This window comes from Xiphophorus hellerii, chromosome 12 (genome assembly GCF_003331165.1).
Source record: "Xiphophorus hellerii strain 12219 chromosome 12, Xiphophorus_hellerii-4.1, whole genome shotgun sequence".
NCBI lineage: Eukaryota > Metazoa > Chordata > Actinopteri > Cyprinodontiformes > Poeciliidae > Xiphophorus > Xiphophorus hellerii.
This window is the reverse complement of record NC_045683.1, coordinates 18,280,236-18,307,020: the sequence shown is the minus strand read 5'-3', so window position 1 is coordinate 18,307,020 and position 26,785 is coordinate 18,280,236. Positions and strand designations below refer to the sequence as shown.

At 39.4% G+C, this 26,785-nt stretch overlaps 1 protein-coding gene across 1 annotated transcript; it reads right to left on the bottom strand.

Annotated features, from left to right (window-relative positions):
• Positions 1-47: 47 nt before the first annotated feature.
• On the bottom strand, positions 48-25,008 carry homer1b (homer scaffold protein 1b). Its single transcript, XM_032578807.1, is given in 9 exon segments — positions 48-4,110; positions 4,484-4,564; positions 4,652-4,762; positions 4,986-5,142; positions 16,413-16,561; positions 21,146-21,238; positions 22,619-22,636; positions 22,638-22,751; positions 24,715-25,008. Coding segments are annotated over 9 exon segments (1,209 nt in total). The 3' UTR covers positions 48-3,918.
• Between the last annotated feature and the right edge of the window lie 1,777 nt (positions 25,009-26,785).

Below are 26,785 nucleotides of genomic sequence, written 5' to 3'. Positions count from 1 at the left end.
TCTAAGGTGGTCCTGAAGAGGTTTTGCAAACACAATAAAAGGTTAAATAATCTCAATATATTTATTAATCGATATCTGACCAGTTCAGGTTTGCTCAGTTCAAGTAATTCTAAATGTGAAAGTCCTTTAATTTAGCTCCAAATGGGAATCCTTGACTCAGATGCTAAATACAACATGACAGGCAGGCATCAGTGTAAACCCTCAGCTTGTTTGGGGTGCGACGGAGCGATAGCTACCCAAACCCCTCATCCTGGGCTCGTGCTGCCCCTGGACAAAATGCTGCCCTGAGCAGTGAACTGCATCTACCATTTCATCACAGCTTTAATTAACCAGGTGGGCCTCTTGACCTGTTTTCAACCATAACGTTTAACAAAACCTCTTTACCTGCAAACGACCAAATATCACCAATCTGAGAAATCTCGTAAGCCTGAGGTACCTCTTTAATGTCATGAGTTCAAAATTACTTTAAATAGTCAAAAATATTGCCAGTCTTCTCATACCTCTAAATACAATGTTAATACCTACACTGAAATACCATAAGTTACAAAAACAGGAGAATGAAAAGCATTTTATCCACTACTGTACAAAGGCATTCATTAACAATAGCATTAATATTAAAGTATTTCATCTCTGTCACTCCACTCTACACATACATCAGACAGAAAATAAGTAACATTCCCCGTTTTACATGAGTCTTATTCCAGTGTATTAACCTGTGTAACTAACTACAGAAGGTTTCTTAACTACATAATTATACTGTGCTAATGCTAAATGCAAGTCTGTCGGCATATAATGGAGTTACAACGGTGTCATAACAGTGCAAACAGGGAGCTCAGATAGATATAAGACCAGCAGCACCTTGTCGAGATACAGCTTCTGTAAAAAAAAAAAAAAAAATACAATTTTGCTGACTTTGGAGGGAGAGAACTGAAGATTTCACAGGGCTTCAGAGCTGCTTTTATACAGTAAGAGTATAAAACTTGTAACACGGTGTTATTACATGGTGTTACAGAGAAAAAGCTTTCAGCCGTGGGTTAATACACAACAATAAGTCACCGCAGGGTGTTACTGCATTTTGATTTGTCCATCCATTCATTTACAATGCCAGCAAGAGTAAGACAGTTGTGTTGTACAGTTTTATATTTATATCACCAGTGTTATATCTTCACTTAAAAAAAAAGAAGAGAAAAAGAATATAAACTGAGAACGGTTGAATAGTCACCTCTGAGGCGTGACAATCGGTGGCCAGTTTCACTGAGGGTGGAGATTTACAGACATGAGGATGACGCTCTGTAAGCCCTTCGGTTTGCACTACTCGGACCACGCAGGGCTGCCACACAGTAATGCGGTCAGTGGTACACTTTCTGTTGGAGAGGGGGCGCATCAGCTTAATCATGTTTGACCCTTCAGGACGGGCCCACTGAGTAGAGTACCTGATAGAGTTGGTGTTGTATAGAGCCTGTCTTATATTGCTCAGTGTGTGTGTGTGTGTTTGCGTGTGGGTGTGAGGGTGTGTGCAGACCTCTCTAACAGCACAACGTGCCCAAGTACAGATTCATCTAAACAAATTAGCATACCACTGAAAAAGTCATTTGTTTCATTAAAAGGTGATATATTTCAAGCTTTTATTTCTAATTTTGATGATTATGGCTCACAGTTTGTAATAATACAAAATTCTTGAGAAATTTGGATTGTTATACAAGACAATAAAAGAAAAACGTTTTTTAATGTAAAAGTCTCAGCAGGGAACCCTTCACAAAGAGAGAAAGACAGTTTGCTGAAGAAGCTGGCTGTTCAGAGCCCTGTATCCAAGAATTCTAATGAAAAGTTAAGTGGAAGGAAAAAGTTTGGTAGAAACAGAAGCATAATGCATTGTAAATTTGCCTCATGAGCTCAAGCTCGGTGCCACAAGTTTGTGTTTGCTATTAGTTGATAACTACAGTTAGCACGATGAAAACAATGTGTTGCTAAATATGTTCAAGCACTAAATGAACATCTACATTACTAAGCATTATTCTGGTTTAACGAGATACACACTATCAGGAGTGGAAGTAAATGCTTTACAATTAAAACTCTTGCTCTGTTTTTGACGTGCAGCAGCAGCCATATTGGTTTCTGATCTTGAGGTTGCCGTGGAACTTGAGGCTTTCCCACTCAAGAAACAATCCCACGGTCGCACTCAGCAACTTCCAAATTTACTAGTTAAAAATCCAACTTGAGGGGAGGTTGCATTTTACACATGGACCTCAGAAAGTTAAACTTTTGAGTACAAAGATAAAGCAGCGTGATAAACAGGAATGAGCTCTGAATTGCAAAGAAAAGTCTATTCAAGAATTTATCGAACTATCTAAATACATTATCAGTATGCGTGCTTGGGGGAGTGAATGCAGTACACTTGAAATATGGTATCCTACAAAATATTTCTTCCGAGTGAAGCTTTAAGGTTGCAGTATAACTCTCTCTGGCTTTGCATTTTCAGTTGTGGTTCAGTATGTTTTGCAGATCTTTTGCAGAGAACTTAATTGGTCAGCAAACCCTCCTAAGAATCTATCAATCTCAGACCCAAGAAAGGAGGCAAAATGAAGGCCATTATTAAAGCAACCTGGGCTTCCTTAACACCTCAGCAGATCTATAGGCTGATTACATCCATGTCACGCAGCTCTAATGCAGTAATTTGTGCAAATGAAAAGAAGAAACCCTCAACCAGTTAGTGAATGCATATTAGACGCAGCATATGGACAAAATATTTATGTATTTAGATTATTTTTTATTGGTCTTATGTAATATAGTTTTAACAGAATTTTAAGGGTCCCATTTGCTGTAAGCCATAATAATCAAAGTAAAATAAATAAACACTTAAAAAACATAATTCTCTGTGTAACCAAGCTAAATAATAATAAATTCCAGTTTAAATTTTTTTTTTACTAGTTTAAAATAACTTTTTGTTGATGCAGTTTATTTAGATGCATCTATACGAGTGCACATGATCATATCAAACCTCAGGACACACACGCCACACTGAGTTTGGCAGGAAGACAGGTCATGTCTACTGTGATAGTGGAAGCTGTCTGGATACGAGATTTCTCATTTCAGCTATAGCACTCAAATTTTTGTGTTGCATGAAAAAAGGCCATCTGGAAGATTCATTGCTTATCTGTCATATAGGTTTTTGTAATAAGGTGGGGGGGGGGCATACAGAAGCTAAAAGAAAAAACTATATATGTATATTTGTCAGACTCCATTTCCCAGCAGCCTCGTAAATCCAGGCTGGGGATGTTCAGCGATGCGGTTGCGTTCCTCGGCAGCCCGGGCTCAAACATGGGTTCTTCTGTTCAAAACTTCCCTGTACAGTGAGTCACTTTGGATCAAAGCATCTGCTAGTTAGAGGACAACATTTTTTTGGTGGGGGTGGAGGGGGGTTTGGCAGCTTTGGCGCAGTTCTTTTAAGTCTTAACAGCAATTATTTCCACATGACTTTCAACATTTTCCCCTGGAGGGCCGCTTTAAAGAGGAGTAATGTGTGTTTGAGTGAATGTTCCGCACTACGGTGCAGCTCTCCCATTCAGACAGCAGATGGCGCCGAGGCACAGTTTGTTTTTATGTGTGTGGCATCTCTACAACTGAGCTTGACCGGTTTGACCGAGTGTACGACAGCCAATCAGAAGGCAAGCTGAGGTAGTCCCTGCATCGTGTTCAACTACAGGAGTGCTTGCAGAAGATAGGAACCTGATGCCTTCAAGGTAAAAATCAGGGATCAGCTGCCCCTTGTGTTTAAACTGTGAGTGTGGGCAGTGCATTGTCTCAGATTTCTGTGGGTGAGGGTACACGAGGAGTTATGGAGGGTGGGATTGGTCTGTGTGCTGGGCTGTAAATAAATCATCATATGGCTCTGTCTGTGAAGGTCGACACCCTCTGTCTCTAGCTGGCTTCCTCTATGAGACGAGCCAAGGTGTCTCTGAGCTCCGTCAGCTCAAAGATCTTGCCGTCTAGCAGCTCCAGCAGCGTCCGCAGGCTCTTCCTGAAACTCTCCTGCTCTTCCTGGTTCTCCTCCAGTCGTTGCTCAGCTCCCGCTAGCTGCTCCTCCAGCACCCGACTGCGCAGCTCCGTCTCCTGCAGAAGACGAAACTGAGTTATCGGTGTGTGGGCGTGTGTGTGTGTAACGAGGTAGATGTTTGCTTTTGAAGACACAGTGCTTCATGACATGATTTACATCTCTTGAAATTTTCCACATCCAATTGTGTCTGATGTTACAACCAGTAGTCTGAGGTTTTATGTGACAGACCAACTCGAAGTAGTACAGACAGATTGGTAGAACTGAAGAATCTTTCTTCACAGGTATCCACTAACTTGTGTTGGTTTATCACTCAAAATCTCAGGAAAATATATAATTCCTGCTGTTCTTACTGGACAAAATGTGAAAAAGTTCAACAAGTGTAAACAGTTTTGCCAGGTACTGCATGATACAAAGGGAAGAGAGGTTTACTTCAAGCTTCTGAGTCAGAGTGTCTTTCTGCTCCATGAGGTCATTCATGTTTTCCAGTTCTTCTTTTAACTTCTCCATTTCCTGAAGAGGCACAAACATGGATGTGTGATGTTAACTGTAGCTACATGGTGCATTACTTCTCCCTTCTTTACTCTTGCAGAAACTCACCTCTTCTTTATCCCGCAGCACATTCTCCAGCTCCTCTATGGTTTGGTTGAGTTCTGTCTTTTGGGATTTGATCACCGGGGTTTGGTTACTCTGGCACTCAAGCTCTGTCACCTGCAAACATAGGGATAAGATGGGTATTTTGATTTAGTCACCAAACTCCTGATCTCAATCTGTCTCCCAGTATGCCTTTTTCTTTACTCCCCCCACCCACTGATCTGTTTCTTGCTTTCATCTCGACTTCACAGTGTCCCTCCTAAACGAGTGCTCCTATTTGATCAGAATGATTTAATCACACATGAAAACAAACACGCTCTCCCGCGCTCCCTTTGCTCACCCGTTTGTGTAGTCTCTCTGCCTCCTCTTGGTAGGCAGCCAGTTGCTGTTTCCACTGTTTGACGTTGGCCGTGGATTCCAGCAGAGCCGCCGTCAGCTTGGCGTTGTTCCCCTTTAGCGCCTCCAGCTCAGCCTCCCAGTGTTTTGTCATGGCCGGGCTGAAGAACACAGACATGTACAGACCGTGTTTTCAATTAGGCAACATTAGCTGCTTGTGGATGCCAGCGGTAAGCATTGTAGGCAATGAAAAACTTGAACTTCATGGTACGTGGTATGAGTACGCAAAATGAGGTGGAGTGGGATATGAAGATGAATATGTTTGAAAGTGGCTGAGTTTTTCTACAGAGGTGTAAAACATAATTTTGTGACACCTTTTTCTTCATTCTTAAACTAGCATTGCCTGTATGAGCACTGCCCAATAGTCCAGGTTATCTCCTGTAGTCAAAAAAAACTTCTCTTTTAGCTGAGATCAGCTGATTATTGTGCTGAAAATGTCTTAACAGAGTTTCCCTCTTTTGAAAAAACAGACTATTCACACTGAACATCACAACACATTAAGGAGCCCCATGTGGGATCTGTCGATTTGAACCCATATGATCTCATTTCTTTGAACACCCACACTGTAAAAAAAGTCACTGTAGAATTTACAGTAACTGGCTGGCAGCAGGGTTGCCAGCCAGTTACTGAAATTTTTACGGTAAAGAAATTACAGTAACTTTAGAGTAACCTTGCTGTAATTTATTTTTACAATAGCCTTACTGTAATTCTATTACAGTTTTACTGTGATTTTATTGCAGTTTTACTGTAATTTTTATTACAATCTTACTGTAATTTGATTAGTTTAACTGTGATTTCTTTAAAATAGCACAGTAATTATATAACATGGTATCTAAATAAAATTACAGTAGTCCTGTAGTACAATTACAAAACAGTTGTCATTTTACAGTAGTTCGTGAAAATGCATACTTTGCTAGCTTTTAAAAGTTTAAATGTGAACTTGCAACTTCATTTACCAAACTCTCAAAAAATCAAATTATTTTCTAGTTAAAAAAATATACATATGTGTTTTAAAATCGCTTTATTTTATTGTCAATTTAAATCTGACAAATTGAAGCAAAACAAAATATAGCATTTTGCAGCAGCAATATTTGCTTGTTACATAGAAGTCAAAGTATTGCAACCAAAGTGAAAAATACTCTGATCTAAAAACATAACTGATACGTTTACCCTCATGGTAATATTACATTGAATGCAATGAATTAAATAATCTTTACTAAAACAAAAGTACCCAAATGTCAAAGTTTCCAAGCAAACTGCATGTCAGAGTCATAAAAACAATGTTTTACCAGCTTTTCATGTAAAACTTGCAGTAAAAATTCTAAATGTCACATAACATGCGATTTTCTGCCAAAGATAGATACACTTTATTTTCAAAAGAACACTAAACACTGGAACTGATAAACAAAATAAACAAAACAACCAAAAACGAAAATAAAATGGTCTCCATTAACAAAAAACGCACTTGAAAAAAAAAACTAAACAACATAAAGCCAAAGTGGAAATAAATACTGCATTCAACCAAAAGAGTGCAGATTATGAAGTCTGTATATTATGTTGCCCTTCAGTAATAATTAGATTTAAATAGAGAAGATGGGCACATCGACTACATGATGCAATAATTCACACTACATGATTTTTTGCTCCTATTTTTCCCCTTACAACAATCTTAAAACGTTGGTCTTTCTAAGATTGTGTGGTGTGTTACGGTAGATCATCGTTGCCGCTCCGATCCAAATCAGGGTTTTCCCCGACTGGGCGCTTTAAAGCAGCCTGTTGAATGTGACAGGTAGCCAATCAGAAAGCACGGATTCTCCTCCGCGCTTTCTGATCTGTTTTCTTCCTTTGAAGGAAGGATGGGATCCAGCAATGTCAAATATGGAAGTTACATATTTTTCAAAACTTTATTGGAACCCCAACAGCACATCTCAAACATTTGGGCAAGTTTAAGACTTAGTGAACAGCCAAACAAAACCAACATGGATGAGTTCTGAGTTGGTCTCAGTCCTGAACCTCTCCAGAAATTATTAAACGGTTGCTGGAAGATAAAGAAAGAAAAACATGTTTTAATACATGAGATAAACAGAACATTAAACTGCATTTATGTCAGTTAAAGACAGACAGGATGAAAGGGACAGATTTAGTGGACAGACACTCTGATCTTCCTTCATTGTAGCTGTCCTGTCTGTCTATTAGAAATGGACAGGACAGATACAGAGAGACAGGCAGAGAAAACGACAGACAGGGAGAGAAATGGAGTAAGAGAACTGATTGTGTGTAAATGTGTAATTTTACCATTTTAAAAGTTCCACTGGTTCATAAAGGAGGAGAATGGAGACACACAGGTTCACTGTTGTCCAAAGTTTTGCATTACTGAAATAGTTCTCAGCCTATGAAACAATACTCTAGGTGGCAAACGGCATTGCTGGACCCGCTTGTGCCCTTGATGCTGTTTCCTGAAAAATAACAATGTTCAGTGATATTAGTTTTAATTTTAACTTAATACTCAGGTACAGAGACATTTCCATAGACAGATACATTCTGATGTCTCTATCCATATACTATGTTTGCAGACAGAGACATCTTCTGTAAATGAAGGTATAAATAAATAAATTTTATTTTATGGTGTAAATAAGCACCTTCTGTGCCTCTATCTGTAGACCTAAGGATGGAAATACAGTGAGATGGCAATATCTCATTATGTCTTCCATCCATTAGTCTATGGACAGAAGGATGGAAGTTACAGTGAGACACAGACAATTGGCAGTATCTGGAGCGGTGAGAGGGGTGAAGGGTCGGTCTTGTCACCCCCCACCAGATGCTGCCCTGGGCGGTCACCCATAGCAGAATCTGGCTCTGGCTAATTAATCACAATTAATCACTATGCCTAACTGTGTAAGTTTGAAATATAAATATGCACACAGCTGTGCAAACCCCTCTTGCTGCACGCCAACAATTTAAAATCCAAGCATTTATCTTGCATTTGTAATCTCCCATACTCAACAGCAACTAAGAGAAATTTACTCCAGAACACATGGATACAAGTGATAGTAAACTTGTTCAGGAGCCAACTGATAGATAAGATCTATTGTATTAGATCTATTTTAATTTCTAGTTCTTGGATGCCCCACCTTTTAATAATACCGCCAAGGGCAACATGAAGCCCATATCAAACATGTACATTCTCAAAAAAATGTTTTGTTGTCTCAAACCAACCATGTCTAAAGATTCTTAGTTTTCCAGGTTTTTATATTTAGGAAGGTTTATAGAAACTCTGTTTGTTTTAAACGTTGGTTTAGAAATGTTGCTCTACATTCATTTCCTGTGATGAGGCGGCACTATATTGTCCTCATCCAGCCAGTGAAGACCGGTGTAATTGCGGGCTAGTAAACTAGATGTGCACAAAGTTGGCTAAAGACCCAACACAAGAAAGCTGAAACTGTTCAACTCTAGTTGCTGTCGCGGAAAAAGTATTTCGCTGTTCGTAGCTCCCCGTGTGTAACGCGCTGCTGTTAATTAGATAACCCTCCGCGGGAGAGAGACTCTGATGTCAAAATAGATGGTTCAATTAATCTGTGTTATGTAATATTAACGCCTTAAAATGTTCTGGCTAATCGTGTGCGCTAACGCGTTAACGTTGACAGTCCTGTGTGCGAGAGAAAATATATATATATAAAAAAACAAAAACAGTTGAGGCATCCTACTCTCAAACTACTTCCGCAAAAAGACCAGAATACAGAAATCTGCATATTCTAGGTGAACTAAAAAGCACTTGCGTTTCACAAAATGCTAGCTGAGAAATAACCGAAGTTAGCTTTAGCAAACAAGCGAGAGTAGCTCAGTATAACCACATAAAATATATTTTCGTACACAAACACAAAACTGCAATACAATGTTTTTTTTAAAACTACTTACCCGGTGAAAGTCTTTGTTGGCCCGCCCTCTAGCCTGTGAACGGTAGCCTCCAGCCGGTAAAAATCCCACAATGCAACTGTACATTAAAAATTTACAGTACAGGTGTAAATGTCCGCACGTGATCCAGCGGTCCAATCACGTTCCATATACTTTCCATACGCATTTCAGAACACAGTAAAGAGCTGTATTTTCAAAACCCAGCCACCTTACTGTATTTTCAGGCTGCAGTTTTTACAGCCATTTGTTACAGTGCATGCCATGCCCAGACTAGGCACTGACAGTGACAGGAACAGCAGGATCAATTTGGGATTTGAGTCTGTGTTCATTTACTGTGGTTATTTCCTCCAGACTTTCGTTCCATCAAGGTAAGGATAAACACCAGAACAATTTACCTCTCTGCTGCTTCTGTTTTATTCTTTGACATTTATTTACATTTACATGCTGTGCTCTCTCCAAAGCTCTAAATGGCTTCAGAGTGCTTCTTGTGTGATTGTTTATTATTATCAATAAACAGTCACAGCATTATTGCAATTATATGGAGCAAGCTGTTTGGGGATTACTTTAAAAAATCAACTAAAGCTGGGTCGGATCAGAGAAATCATACTAGCTATCAACAGTGAGAGAGTCAAATGTCTCTCTTTTGGTCACTTTTCAGATTTTTTTTGGCTGTGAATCTCATGGGTTGATTATAATCCCAGACTGTTTGCAGATGTACAGATTATGCGATAAATGAGACACTGAATAAATTTATTGAGACAAAGTCAGGTAAGTAATAAAATATTCTTAGTTGAATGCACCAACATAGTGCTGCAGAGTTTAACTGTATGTTAACGCTTGTTGTATTATAGTAATAAATCGAGCTGGGATTAGAGGAACATAATGTGTAACATTATTTAAATAACAGCTGATAAACGTTGTTATCTGTGAATAGTTGCATTATATCTAAGTAGGAAGTAGAGTGTGATAATTCACACTTGTACAGTCAAATCAGTTTAATGTTGTAATTTAAACAAATCTAGGCTCAAAGGAAGAAACAACCAAAAGTTAAACAAAACAAACAGACAGATGCAATAAAGAATATTCAAAAGCAGTTTAAACTTCAAATATGTTGACATAAAACATACACTACAGACCAAAAGTTTGGACACAACTGTGTGTCCAAACTTTTGGTCTGTACTGTATATAATTTTAGAAAAATAATGGCGTCTGATTTTAGTTTTTTTATTTAGTAGAGATCAAACTTGGTGAGGAATAACTATTTATTACAAATTCGCGATATCCAAGAAGGTATAAAATTCAGCAAAACTTTCCTTTTGTCTCTATTGTTATCACAATAAGAGGAAAAACGCACAACAGGTAAATTATTATTATCGGTTACAATAATATTTCAGAGAAACAAATTCCTGAATATGACTCTAAGGCAAAGGTGTCCAAAGTACGGTAGATGGGCCATTTGTGGCCCTCACAATGATTCTGTGTGGCCTTCAAGTGCAATTCAAGAATGGAACAAATTTGGTTAGTACGGATGTCTATGGTGCAGAGATTCAAGTAGATACTCTTTCTTATCTTTAATGTAGGAATTTTCACTGACAAAATCTTAAAATGATGAATACAACACAAAGCATTGGATTTTTATGGGCCATGTTTCTTGCTTTCGTTTTGACTTCAGTAAATAGGACTGAAAGATCCAGTGGCTTTTACTGAAACACTGACTCCATCTCACTCATTAATTAAACTTGGCTAAATACAGCAATGTTTAAAGAAACAGATCTCTGTCTCTGCTCCTATTGCTCCTACACTGAGGAGAGACAAAAAAAAATCTAGATCAAGGAAATAGGAAACAAACAACCTGAAACATTTAGGAAATTGTATGTCTTTTTTTTTTTACAGGGCAGACTGCCAGCCTCCTTTTTATATTTCAGATCCCCAATGATTTTCATATTCCATTTATATAAAAAATTATGTAGCTTTGTTAATTTAGAAGGTTGAATATTTTGACCCTTAAAGCAAAAAGACATTTAATTTATTGAAAGGATAGGTTCAATTTGTCCCAAAGTCACTGTAACAGATCAGAATTTGAAATTCACTCATTAAAATGCAGCTCACTAAATATCTGATCTTGCCAGTATTTGCAAAACTCGAACTTTTTAGAGGCTCGTATACTAACTTGTGTATAAAAAAAGAGACTCCAGGACAGATGGAGGCGGCTATATTCTCAGTTTCACTCCATCCTTTCTCTTAACACACGCACACACACCCCGTATATCCTCTCACACTGCAGCATTCCTCTGCCGAGCCACAACACCCACTCTGTGAGGTGTGAAAGATGGAGAAAACCCTGATATAATTCCCACTGAACTCCTACAGCTCGCCTTCAGTCCTTACGCAACATCCACCCCGCTCTGCAAGCGTGTCTGCATGTGTGACGCATACGAGGGAGACGACACCTCGTCCTACACATGCACATGCAAAACTGACACTCAGCCGTACGCTCACACACACACACACACACACACACCACCACACACACACACACACACACGCACACACCCCGAGCGGCGCTGTCACCGCTCCCGCCAATGTATAAACCTCACACAGCAGCTCGGAGAGGCAGAGAGCGGGCGAGACGTCAAGATGTGAGGATGGAGACAGACGGAGGGAGCGCAGGGACATCAGCGGAGGGAGACAGAGACAAAGGACAAGACGCTGAGACGCTTTATTAGAGGCTGAAAAGGTTGGAGATGGTGGGGGTCGCCTGAGACCATTTCTGGCTGAGGACAGAGACAGAGACACGTGGTGGGTAAGTTAGAAACTGCTATGTTGTTGAACTACTGATTGAAGATGATTTATCATTGCAAAAATAAAAAATAATAAAAATCTGTGCTACTAGGCAGTTTTCTGTTTAATTTTCTGTGTTGCTAAACAAAATTACATGATTATATGTTGTTGTTGTTTTTTTGCTGATTTTGTACATTTGTATACAAAGCAAAAATATTTTATGGACATTTTTTTTTTACATTTTCAGGACCGAATTGTGTGATTTTTCTCAGAAGGTACAGAAATTTAACATGTCCAAAAACAAGTTGTGCTTTAAACTTTTTCTCATTTCTGAATGTAATTGTTGCTACTTGTACATTTTACCAGTATTTCCTCAGCTGTTAATAAACTCTTAACTCTTTGTTTTGTGTTTTACTACATAAAAACATCTTTAAAAGTTTCCTCTAATTCTGAATAAAAAGACTAAAGAGCAAAGTGTAAATGTGTGACACGCGCAGGTTTTTTCGCAGCCCTCCCGGGTGTCCTGACCACTGTTGGTATTCAGGTAGGTTCTTCCTCCTCACACAGCAATTCAAGACAAAAAATAAATAAATAAATAAAACAGCGAGGCACAGCAGTTGCCATGGCAGCAGAGGAGGAACGGTGGAGACGTCGCAGCGATCTCCTTTCACCCAAACCCACAGCCTGACGCCTACATCCTCCAACACCAGAGGACCATTCACGTGCAACCCAGGAAATCCAAACCGAAAAGGTCCTATAATATCAATAAAAAACATTCAAAACCACTCCAGCGAAGGACCTGCCAAACGCGCCCACATCCTGATTTAAGAAACTCGTCTTTCATCCACTTCTCTCCTCATCTGTTCTCTGCTCCCACATACACCTGCCCACACAGAGCGCTGCGCTGCAGTCCCGCAGAGACGAGCGCACATCCAACTCCAGATGTGCCAAGACTGCTCGGGAGGTCTGGAAAATTGACAAAAGTAGCGCTGCAAACACCTGCATTTTTGAGGGTTTGGCTCTGCATACAAAGGGACACACTCAAAATTCATTCAATGTACGTTTCAACAAGTAGAAATAACACGTGATGAACCTTCTTGTGCAGCTGGTGCATGTAGGAAGATGTGAGTCAGAGAAATAAAAGCAGCAAAGCTTTATGATTCTCACATCCACTGTTGCGGCATATCTGTGAAAATGTGAGTGAGGTTAGCTTGTTACATGCACACTTGCAGAGTCGACCCCGTCTCCCACGCACGCAGCATTAATAGAAACACCAGCAAGGCTGCAGCAGGCAGTGGGTGTCCTCTCCACATCCAGATATCTCTCTCTCTCCCCCCTCTCTCTCTCTCGCTGCACTGATCTGTGCAGCTTTACATAATGGTAGGGTACTTCAACAACAACCAGAAATCTGTCTGATAATCTCTGGATGTTTATGTTTTTCTACATGGTCAGGAGTTTGCAAAAGCCTCACTGTGGGCTTTAATGTCGTAATATTTTGATTTTGATAAGCATTCAAAGCGTTTGTTCTTAACAGTCAAATGATGATACAACAAACACCTGGACATGAATTTGGTGTTCAGTTTTGAAATTATACATGAGCTTTCTTTAATCCTCACAAAGTCGCAGGAATACGATCAGGTTCAAATATACAGATACACTGTCATCAATACTTGTTTACATATCCTGAAGTGACCTGCAGAAACATCAGGTACTTTTTGTAGACATAAAAAAGCTTCTCCTGTAGTTCTGGACATATATATATATATATATATATATTTTACCACTTGTCTTTGTAGAGATAAAGTTCATTGCCTCAGACTTCAATAGAGTTTTGCATCATTCCAAGAGCTCCTTAAATCCTAATTTATCAATTTTAAGACCAAGTTTGATGATTGTTTGGGATCATTGCTCTCTTGGAACACCTAATTGGCATTAAGTTTCAACCATCGAACCCAAACTTACAGAAGATTAAAATGTTCAGGAAAAACTTAGGAACAAACACGGTAAAAAGCTTATCATGAACAGCAAAGGAAGTTTCATTTTAACATGGCCTGAGGGGCTGCAAACTGTGAAAAAAGGCCAAAATGACGCTTTCATATTATCTCAAATTTGCCACTTTTACTTTTAATGACCATCCTCTCTTATGGAGAAAAACTTCACGGTCAAATGAGTAAAGTTTAGACTTTCAAACTATAGGAGCACTGTATCAACTGTGGAGCATAGTGGTGGCAGAGTCATGCTGGGGGGTTTATTAGTTGACAGTGACACTGGCCATTGCACAAAATAGATGGAATAAGGATAAGGAAGTGGGATTCCAAACAAATTCTTCAAGTTTTATATAAAATAAACAGATGGCTGAAACTTAAACACAAACCAATAACCTCAAAAACACTCTCAAAATGGTATTAAATTGGATGAAACAAGCTTACATTAAGGTTTTCTGGAAAGCCCCCGATCTCAGCTGTACGCAAAGTGGGTGAGAAGCTTTGACCCACTCAAGAAAACGAAACAATTTAGATAAAATCTGGTAATTCTGCATAGAAAGGTAGTCATCCAGCCAAAAATTACACCTGAAGTTTGATTAGGGTAAAAGAAAGTGTGTAGTTTCCCTACAACGTGCTGAAGAACATATAGTGAAAACGTATTTATACATTTGAATCTGTACGTACAATTTCGACCCTGTGTGGTTTAAAAGAAATCCACGAGCAAATGCAAACTTTTCCCTCAAGTTCTTGTTAAAAATCACTCATGTACCGTCCTCCAACCCTGAAAGAGGAAACTGTTCGAATGCATCATTTGGGACCTAAAATGAAAGACATTCATGCCAGGAGTGAGTGTATGCAAACCTTTGACTAGAGCTGTATTTAAAAACACACTAAGCTTCGTCACTCAAACACCAGAACAACCATATTTTAAGTCAGGAATTGACATCTTTAATTAAAATGAATCCCAGCTACAGACAATAATAGAAGTGGCACAAAGTTACAGATATTTCACAAAAAGGAAAAGCCTGTGGTGTACATTTCACGACAAAATAAGACTTTACTCTTTTAAACAACTCAAACTGATGCCCCGCCCTCTTTCTCTCTCTCTCTTCACTTTATTTACTTCAGCGATGCACTGTGCGCTGATCCTGGACATTTAGGTATCGGTGACTCACGTACAGACTTTATACAAATCAAGTTCCTCTCTGACACACACAATCTGTGTGTCTGTCTTGCTCTTTCCATGCCTCCCACTACCCACATTGTGTTATATAAGTCTTACATAAACACTTCGTCGACACATTTTTGGCGACGAACCCCGCAGCCGCACCTTTCGGAGCCATTTCACACCACAGTGAGCCCGAGCGACGTCTTACAGAGGCAGGTGCACATCAGCAAAGGTTGGAAATCACATTTTAGTTTGCAGTTTGCTCACAAGACTCGGAGGAATGTGTACAGCGGTAATTGTGCATGCATAGGTGTCACAGCAACACCGACTCAGACAAGAGATTTGAATTTGCATTCATGTTATTGCACTGCAGTAGCCATACAAATACGCGAGCGCGTTCGTACCCCTTGAAACTTTTCCACACGGTTTGTCACGTTACGATCACAATTACCAAAAGTGATGGACCAACACAAGATTTTCTTTTCTCCAATAAAAACTTGATTAATGGAAGAAGTTCTTGGCTTATAACAACATGTCAACATTCGGGACTAAATTCAATTTGGAAAACAAGAATGGGCACAAATATTAACCTCTAAATGTCCAAGATACACCCCAAAAAACACAAATGATGTTTTCACAAATTATTGACCCAGATAGTTTGAATACAAATGCACACCACACTTTTTAGATTTTTATTTATAAAAAAAAGATGTCCTTCTACATTAAGAAACTACCTTGTTGCAACAAATAAATGCATCAAAATGCATTGAATTTTGTGATTGTAACGTGACAAAATATGAAACCAATCCAAGAGGGCGTATGTGTATTAGCAAGGCTCTGCAGCTAGACACTGTGTGAGGTTCCTCAGAGAGCATGCTCAGATTAGACAAAAAAAGAAAAAGTGGATAATGGTTCTTCAGTGCTGAGAAACAATCTAAGTTACATTGCTTGCTGGTTGGAACAATTGAACAGTATGGAAATGCTATAATTCCAGTAAAAAATGTCTTATGACCCATTTCATTGCATCGCTCCTTATAGGAGTTTCAGTGTTTTATTCTTATGTTTGAGTAATAAATATTCAGTGCATGATGTATTGTAAAACAGCACCCACCCTTCTGCAAACCTGAAGTCAGGCTCTTATTGTAGAAAAACATTACATCTAAAACTGTTGTGATTTGTGTGGGTGTGTGTGTGTGTGTGTGTGTGTGTGTGTGTTTAGAGAAGTCACGGTGTCGCAGCAGTCGGGACTATCAGAAAGAGCAGACCCGACAAGTCTTAAGCTGCTCCCTAAAGAGGAAAAACACGAGAAAGCAGCGGTGAATACAGGGACTTCACTCTTCTGTGCTCACATGGAACGGATATAGAGGTGAACGCAGACACAAAGGAGAGCGACAGAGAGGACTTGTTACGTCTGTACCGCAGACGACGGACAAGAGGACAAAAACTCACAACCATCATTGCTTGGGTGAAATAATAAAAGTGACCCTGGTGCTAATCTTTTGCCGATGAGCACTGCGGGATATACCTGTGTGCGAAAGCCAGAGCGTTCTGCGCCGGCTCCGGACGGCTGTCCGAGTTGGGAGTCGTGTCGCAGATCTCATCCGTGCCGTTGATGTTTTCCATGGGGGGAGTCAAAGGGGTGAGGGGGGAGGCGAGCTCACCGGCCGGAGACTCCTACAGGTGGGAGAACGTTTACAGCGTTATTATCTGCACTAATATAGAAGCCAGCTGTGATTATACTGCGTGATGTCAACTTCATCCAGCTTGAGCTACAATCTGCTTACACAAGAAAATCAGTCATTTATTAAGGGCTCATTTCAAATCTAATTAACAAGAAATTGAATAAGAATTAGGTGGACAAGTCGAAGTCTGTGGTAAATTTTCTTTTATGTACACATAAGAGTCAAACTCAAATTACACAAAGACTGATGTTAAACCTTTATTTAAATATGATTATTTGCCTCTTACAGCTAATTAATAATCTAACAAATAAAAACTTTTAATGCAGAAATGTTAATATTCAATGATAATGATATTTTCAAAAGTTACTTTTAATCTGATCAACAAGCCTCATGGAACTGTACACCCACAGCCTCTCTATTATTAGGCAAAATGTCTTTTAGCAAGTTGAAGAGAAAATATGTGCAATATTTTTAGCCATCAAGAAGCTTCTGGTATAATTTGGTGAGGTTTTTTGATTACTACCAATTGGTAGAGCAGGTTGAGCTCTTTAAAGTTCTTGGTTTCCAGGCACAGAATAAACCTTTTCACATGTTCAAACATTTTTAACAGGACTGAGGTCACACCAGTCCAACAGCCTGATGTTTGGCTCCTGTATTCAATCCTAAACTAGTATTAGATGTTTCTTTGTTTTTTTTTTTGTTTTTTTGCATAATTGCCTATTTCTCAGCCACCTGACACAAACTGTCCTAGGCTAGAATAAGAACAACTAATGAACTTGCAAAGCTCAAAGCTATCACACACTAAGAGCTACAAGAACAGCAGTGTGAGCATCCACAGGAAAGTCGGCTGGACATCACTGTAGACTGAAAATCTGCTGACCAAAAAAGAAGCATCAGCTCCAAAGCCGAGTCTTTCTATGCCCACATGGACAGCAGCACAAATGCTTTCTACAAAACCCCCCCAAAAACACTCAGTTATGGTCAGATGAATGCAAAAGTTGAAATACTTGGCCACATTGGCAAAAACGTCTTTAGAGGAGTTTTAGACCAGATAACCCTGTACCACCTGCCAAAACAAGTGGTGGCAGCATCATGATATGGGCTCTGTTAAGCAGCAAAAAATTCAGTAAAATACTGAGGAAGGAAAATTTTCAACTTCATCTCAAATTAAAAGCCAGAATCAAACACAGGTGCTCTAACATCGATCAAAACACAATTTACATTTTACCAAACTGAAATATATTTGAGTCTGTGTGTATAAATCTACAATAAATCCAACCTTGTGCTCTAATTCTGTTTTTTTATATATATATATTAACTGAATTTGTATGCAATTCAATCAAAACACTTTTGGAAAAAACATGGATGATTAAACCTGTCAATACTGTAGGTATTAATCCGAAATTGAAACGTTTCAATCTTACTGACAAAATAAACTGCATCTCACTTCACTTGTATCTTTAAAAAACCCTTTTTGCCCTTGATGAATTCTTATTCTGAACTGGAAACAGCAAATTAACCTGCAGACAAAGATGTAGAAAGGCAGAGCTGTGTGATGGTCAGGGAGCTGAAGGTCCTCTAAGCTCGTAGAAATTGTGGCGCAACAAATTTAGTCCATCTTAGTGAACAATTCCACATTCCCACAGGCGATTAAACTAGCTTGCTTTAGCGCAGGGAAATTATAGAAGTACAGATTAATTCTTATCTTTATATCCCATACAAGAACAGAATTATACGAGAGACAAACCATTTAGTTGCTGCACTCACATAAAACAAAGCTGTTAGGACTCTGGGCCGGAGCTCAATACAGCAGCACAATGACACAGAACCTGCACGCCTCTGACGGCCAAGAAGGCGGAGAGAGATAAGAGGACGATTATGGCTGGTTTTACATTCTGCGCTCCAAGTTCATTAGCGCTTTATAAAGTATTTGTTTGTGATGTATTTCCACTGGAGCTTGGCCTGTTGGGACCAGCGCGATGGCTTTGGGTCCGTGTCTTCTCTTCCTTGTCTTTTTTAGCAAAAAAGTTTCTCCTCCAGCTTTAAGTTGATTTGGAGTGGAGAAGAGAGAAGGATCTGAGTGCCAGCTGGCCCGTGGGTGAAGCTCTGACTCTCAGCGATGGAGAAGCTTAAGCAGACCTCTGCAGGCTCCTATCAGCCAGGCTGCAGCCTTCACACTTACGGCCTGTCTCTGACTTGCAGCGCTGCTCTGTCGTGTGGCACATGCAGCCCTCAGCTCCCGGCGAGCGCGAAGCTGTCTCATTAAGAGACATGCGAGAAGCAAAGGCTGCAGCACAGCTCGGGGCTTTCCACCTTGCCTCCATATTGAAAAGATGCAGGATGTGAAGCCGGGTAATGGTCTTTGGATTAAAATCCAGATGTCTCCAGGGATTCCCTCCTCCTGAAACAAGTTAATTTTCTCTCACAGACACGACTGAAAGTCCCTTGAAATGTGTTGATTGCCACACTTTGTGTGCACACTAATGCCTTATCTAAAGCAAACTGTATTCTCTGATGTAGAGTCAATCCCCAGCTCTGCATATTAAGCTTTAGGTTGGTCATGCAGAGAGATGATGCGTCATGTTTGTAAAATTAGAGTATTTAAGACTGATAAGTACCTAAATGATGAATTAAGTAGATGGATTAAGTATAATACAGTTCATTATTTACTACTACTTGTTCATTAATTCTTTTGAAATTACAAGTTGACATTGGGAAATGTCATCTTTTCATCAAAATGCTACTTTGCTTTCCAAGTGAGAAGTCTGGGCATGAAACCGTCAGGTTACCATAAAGACCAAAAAGTTGATAAATGTCAGTGATTTTCTGAGTTTCTAGTCAGGAGAAACACAAGTTGGGTTTCCTACAAGAAAACATCGAGGCGGCATCACAGCCCCAAGTTCAGCATCCAATTCAGACTCTGCGCATTTCGTGCACTGGTTGTTGTTTATGTTTTATTAAACCATTACTTGTAAGGTAAAGGTAATTTTATTTATATTGCACATTTTCAGCAACAAGGCAATACAAAATGCTTTACGCGAATTACAAGGAAATACAAACAAAATAACAAACCAAAGGAAAGAGCAAAAGAAGAAAAATAATTTAATGTTGATCAAAAGTATGTAAACTAGGTGCTCCTGTTCAGAGTTGCTAAGTATCCTCTGGTCTAACTCCATTTCTGGGTTGGAAGAACAGGAGTCTAAAAAGTACTCTAATAAATGAGTACTTGATCAAATGTTGATCAAAAGTATATAAACTAGATACTCCTATTCAGGGTTGGTAGATAAGTATAAGTATCCTCTGGTCTAATTGTCTAGCAGACACAACAATATACAACTTCAACAAATTCAAAATGGAAAATGGTTTTTTTGGGGTTTTTTTTATGAATGTGGTGAGAAATAAGTCATCTTATTAAACTACTACCATGGTAACGAGACACAACAGTTACCAACCTCCCTGCCCCCCGTTTGTTTTATTAACAAATCTAAGAAGCTCTACTCGACTGTAAAGTCATTTCCAGTTCTAAGCTCCAACTTCAGAAACAAATTGAACCCAGTGTTGCATCTATCACTACAAGTACTACTGGGAGTTAATTTTGTGCATGGAAACTAGATTTTCAAGTTTCCAATTGTAAATGTGAATAGGATTACATTCTGAACTGAAATGTCGGATGTTGCTGAGCTGCTCTGAGCTCAGTAAGTATCCAATATGGCTGCCATGCAAATAAAATGTTGTGAAAGTTGTAGGTACACAGGTGTTACTTGGTGATGCACCTGACCTGTCCAGGGTGTCCCCGACTGGACGGACGAATGGATCTTCTCTTTTTCCTCTTGCTCTTATTCTAAAATATGCATAAGAGGCTACCTGGTCAGGGGGAGTCGGTGGGATGGCCAACTAGATTTTAGAGGTAGTTATTGCCTCATTGGCACCTCTTTTTGGTGAAGCCACAACCATCAATGTGGGCACAAAACTTTATATATTTTTGACCTGTCAGTTTTACAATAAGTTTAACAATCCAAAAAGTCTAAACACTGCAGGGATTTCTTTCCCCTTCATCTTTGAGCTTTGACTCATTTTCAGCACAAAGGCGCGACTTCAAAAACTTGTGAAGATCTAAGTGAGAATTGGATTGAGATCCTGAATCTCAGTGACATCACACACACATATATATATTCAGTAATATATATATAAAGAGAGAGAGAGAGAGGTAAAATAAAATAATATAATGGTCATAATGGTGAAACTGAACCAGTTAACTGCTACACAGTTCCTATAGTGTTCCTATAGGTTACTACTGAAATCTACAGTGTTTAGATTTCAAATATTCATAATTTCCAGACTCAACTTTCTTGCATTTCTTTCCATCCATTTTTACCACTTCAATACTGTGAAGCAAAACTACACATACAAGCTGTGGGAAGCATTTTTGGCCTTTGCAGTAACATCATTATTTTTATATAAATGACGAATCTGAACACTTCTCTTACCAATACTAGGCACAATGAATTTTATTGTCCTTTCTTGTTTAACCCTTCAGATTGGAGTGATTGTGTAGAACAGAGTGCGCTGAACTTACTTGAGAGGGAGACGTGGCCATCTCCATCTTCTCCTGGCTCTTCTCCTTCGCAAGCCGCGCTGCTTCTTTGTACTCTGCAAACTTCTCTGCAAACTGGACAAGAAAGACAGCCATTAATATTGGCTCTAAATCCTACACTGTGGTTTAATCTGCTCAGCACAGTCCTTCATAAGAGAAGAGGTCAGCATCCAATAGGGCACATTTGAAGGATATGGAAAAGCTGCTTCCAGTAACAATCAGAGCTGGACCAATACCCACAACCAGCCATTGCTCCTGCAACCCTGCCTTCAGCGACATTTGCCTGAAATCAATGTTGAATAATGTCGATCTCTGGTTATTTTTCGTCCTGTCATGTCCAGTCGATCCAAAGTGGAAAGGTAACCTCAGCTGAGGTACTTTAAGCAAATATTAACACCATGTTTCACAGACACGTCCCAGGTTTACCATAAGGGTGAGGTTCATCACTCACACGGCTACCGCTGAGTAATTTAGTGTAAATGCAGTAGCAAGCTGAGTGCTGAGGAGGAAATTCAAGACTCCTCTCCAGCTGGTCCTGTGTCGGCCATTAGTCCAGTTACAAAAACTAACCTGATATCATTTCACTTTGCTGTAACATAAGAGTTGTGCTGCGGTGATCTAAATGTAGTGGTTCTCAGTTTAAGTGCTTCAGAGTCGTTCTCACAACAGACACCTGAGAACGAAAGCTTCTTCCTAAAATTTTGATTCAGAGGAAATGCTTCCTAATTGGCAGTCCAGACTGTCTACTGACCAATTCCTGGTAACTGTTTTTCACTCCAACCCTCCACTTTTGTCAGAGTCTGGCCAAGGTCATATCTTTTTAAAATTATTTTTATTTGTCTGTTCTTCTTTGATGTGATGAAGAGAGCTTATAATAGAACTTTAACTGGATTTTTTTCTAACAAGAGCTACAGCCAGAGAGGATAAAAATGATATTTCATCATTTAACAACATCTAAAAACATATCTTTATAGATTACTCCTATATAAATCCAGATTAGTTGGTCTGGGAGGATGAAACTAGGTGGAAATCTACAATTTTAAAATAAAATAACTAAAGTGAGAGTCCACTTTGACATTGGCCCACCTTGGATTAGCTATTTCAGCCTCCAGGTGCAATAAATCTGGATTTATATTAAATACAGACACAAAAACTCATTAAGGCCTAATAACTTTTACAGAGTCTCCTCTAATTTTACCGAAAATTGTGGAAAACCTTTCTGCTCTCCCCAGATTTGTTTCCTCTCACTGTTTGTAGATAAAGATGAGATTTTATCACTTTTTTCCACTAATTAACGTCCCACTCAGTCAAACTGAAGGAACTGAAGGACTGTATTGATACAAAACAATCTCTCAGGCAGCAAAGATAATCAAACCATCCAGCAAAAAGGCTTAGAAGCAATAGATTACACATGGCCTGTCATGTTTGTGGAAGTGTTTGTTTTAGCAGCGGTACCTTTGACAGATGATGCTCAGGTGGAGAAACCCAGTCCGTAGACAGTGTTCGCTCGACTGTCCGCCCACTGGCCAAACTTCTGTGACGTCTTTGTGAACGTCATGTTCGGACTGATGGTGCTGTTGATTATTGCCTGCAAAGAAGAAAAAAATCCCATAAAACTTAATGAGCAGAATATATTGCAATACACCCTATGGCACCAAAAGTATATAGTTTATGATAGCAAGTATTCATCACACAACTAGTTCTTTGCTAAGTTAGTTCTGTCTTCTAAAACCTGGTGTACATAGAAATTATGTTGCTAAAACGTTTTTTCGCATTCTTTATAAAAATGCTGAATATATGGAAAAAACTCTATCTTATTGATTATGGAATATGCATGACAGAGAAAGCCTAATGTATCCAATATGACACAAAAGATAACTAAGAAAGCAGGGAATGCTTTTTTATGTTACAAAAGTTAAAGAAATAGGTCCCAAGAAATAACCTGAAATATTAAATAAACATTTAATAAACTGACCAAAAATCTGTTTTTTTAAGACAATTAAATTAAAAAATGACCTCTTGTGAAAAAGCATCAAATAATTAAGGAATCAAATTTTTTTCCCATTGCTGTTCAATTTCTTATTTCTGTTAAATTGATGTTAAACAGTCTACTCTTCCAATAAACAGGTCAATTAGATTTTTTTCCCCTGACAATTACCTCTTCAATCAGGTTGTAAAGATCACAGATGTTCTTGTTAGAAGATTATCGGTCATCCAGTGGGTTGTTCAGAAACGTTGTAATTTTAGGAAATAAAACCAGTCAGCGGTTTCAGATGAAAATTTGTAACAACTTTTTTTTTCCAACATACCAGATTTTAATAGCAACTTTAAAGAGTTTTCTGTCATTTTACAAGCTGATTATTTGCATTTACAGTGTTACTTTCTATTATGGGCAATATGGATTTAAAGTATTTTGTGACACTATTGTGATAATGATAAAAGTGACAACAATCTCTGTCAGCCAGCTTCTTCATAACCCTTTATTTATGTATTGAGCGAGCAAATTCTTGTGGAGAATAAAACAGATTTAATCGTTTCAATTGTAAAAACTGAAACAGAAAAATCCAGACTGATGTGCAACGATGTCCTTCTTCAGGAGAAGCAAAACGCATTAAACTGAAGCCAGTTTTAGTTCAACCAAAAACAGAAACTGTAATGCAGCTTTACTCAGAAATGTGGTTTACTTCTAATTCCTGGGTAAATTATGCCACCTTTACAGAACATTACTAATAAAGACAAGAATTGGCTGCCTTATCGGCAGGATTATGTAATGGATGGCGTTCCTGTTGGCAGTCGAGAAACGAATTTGAAACAGATAGCAGCAAGCCAAGGTGTTTTTCACACAACTTAGAGGTCCAATATTTTCTCACCAATATGAGATGATAGTTAAGCTTGAGTCTCAAAACATATCTACAAAAATCAGTGGCAATAATTGATTGCCACTGAAATAATTTTTTTTCATTTATAAAATAAAAGAAGCAGAAATAGAGGAGGAAACACAAAAGAATTCAATGCAGCATTTTAAAAAGCAAACAAACAAAAGAAGCACTTTAGAAAATTTCAGAAAAAATGCAAGTGTCAACCGAAACGATAAAAATTTGTTTGCGTTAACCCACAAAAATAAAAATAAAAAGTGTTGTCTTTTTATAAAAAGTTTTCATGCTTTCTGAAACGTTGTATTTGGGCCCTTTCTGATCACCACATTCACATTTTTGGATCATGTTGTCCACCTGGCTACCTGCCAGTTTCTTCACTCTCTGTCTTGTCTGCTTCTAGTAAACCCTGCTACCTAAATAAAACCCAACAGGACTGAGTTCTTAGCTCTTAGATCCTCTAATCATGATCTACTCAAGACTTTCAAGTTCAGACAAAGAAACAGACAAAATGAATAATGAGCCCACTGGCCCCGGAACGTCCTGCAAACCTGAGCTCTTTTATGAAGCGTCTCTGCGTTACTGTTTATTGCAGAGATTATTAACAGAGTTATTTACACTGGATATCAACCAAGACACACTAACAGTATCCGGTGATGATGTGAGGCGTCGGCCCACCTTGGTTCCGTCCAGGCTGATGATCCGGTAGACATTGCGCGTGCTGTCGTAGAAGTAGGACACAGTGACGGCGTGCTTGCTTGCGGGGAGCCAGTTCTTCTTGGTGTTGGGGTCGATCTGGAAGACGTGGGCCCTCGTGCTGTAGATGGGCTGCTCCCTGAAGGGGACAAAGAAGAAGTGGTGAACCTCTTTGTGCCTCAGCACCAGGGTCTCGCCTACCCCACCAGAACCCCTGCTGCCCAGTGGGGAGTCGGATCGCCCAGGGAGCCTGATCACCAGCTCGCCGTCCTCCATGGTTACACCTCAGACAGCGGTCCCTGCTCTCATTGTTTGGGTCCTAACTTAAACTAGATTCACTTTTCACACACTTATTCTCGTACTTCTGGCTGAAAAAGAACCTGCACTGTGAATGCAGCAGAACCCCCCGCCCCGTCTGTCCGCGTTTCTCTGTTTCAGGCAGCACTGTCTCTGTGCTCAGATATGGGAATGCCTGCAACTCTAAGTGAGGGTCACACGGGGGAACTCGGAGGGTGTCAAGCTAAATATAGACAGTAGGCCAATGTTAACTACAGTAGACACACCCCACAGAGATGCAGTTTCCACATAAACTCATACACATCATGCATAAACAGCAACAACTTTTCCACGGTTTACAAATGCAAATGTAATTGAATAAGGTTTTAGGTGGCAGAAGCGTGATTAGTGTCACTGAACTGCACACAGTGGCCGCATTTAATCATGTCTTCAAATTTATTCATGTTTATTGATACTAATTGATCAAACAGTGAAGAAAATAGCAATTTCGACAATATGGATAGATTTGGGGATTAAATTATTTATCATAATAAATGATAAATAATATGATAAATGCTCACCCCTAACTCAGAAGTCACCAAATGGATAAAGAGTTCCCATGCCTGTTATCTATTCCCAATGTAAATCCAGATGTTCTGTGAAGACTTCAGGCTTTTTTTTTAGAGAATATTAGTGAACAAACAGTATCATGAGGATCAGAGGCGGCCCTAGCCTGTTTGCCACCCTGGGTGGACAATCCAAAGCAGGAAGCTGCAGAAAATTTGAGACACCATCCAGTAGGACATCAACCTTGAACATCCAGCCAGGGCTACAATGGAAAGCTTTAAATCAAGGGTGTCAAATGGCAGCTCGCATTAAAGAGTTTTATTCTGGGTTCAACACACTGTGATAAAGAAAGTGCTAAATTCCCCCTCAGCATCCAGTCAAGGTCTACAGAACTGATGATCTGGTTGTTTGATTCAGGTGTGTTGGAGCTGCGACGCATCATGAAGCTGCAGGACGCTGTCATAAGGACCTGTGGTTTTGCTCGATCACTCCAAATCTTAATCCAGCTGAGAATCCAGGGAGAACTTCAACATTTATGTTCACCAACACGCTCAATAAAGTTGCATTTCACAAATTACAATAAACATGTGTGTATAGCTGGCAGAGACACCCAAATGAGTGTGTCCTGAAATATTAAAAAGTGGGTATATGAAGGGAAGTTGAATGTAAATGCATGCCGCACTTTTAAGATTTTGAAAAGCATAAATCATTTTTCATCAGTTTCACATATATGCACTTCTTTATGTTGATCTGTCACAATGAAATTACAATAAAATACGACATGTAGAAAATTTTGCTTTAGCAATGACATCACTGCACGAGAGTTTGAGATCTGCCTTGGGGCGTGTGTGTGTGTGTGTGTGGGGCTGTGTACGTGCGTGTATGGGGTGTGTGTTTAAGCAAACTCGTTGTTTATAGTTTAGGTGCATTAATTCCTGCCTGACCTCTGTCTGGCTGTTGCTGCGCTCTAATAGGACGAGTTATCTCCTGACCTTGCTTTCATCAATCTGCTCACTTTGCTCTTCCTGTATTGCTGCATTGTTGGGGCTTTCTTGGGCATATATCTACAGTCGCTACACACACTCGGAGCGCAGGGTGCTGAGGGAGATATTCTGGGCTGGCAGCGCTGGCAGAACACGAGATAGAGAAGTGCTTACACTGCACTGTGGGGGTGACGGGGAGTGGAGGTGGGGGGCATCAAAGGCTGGCC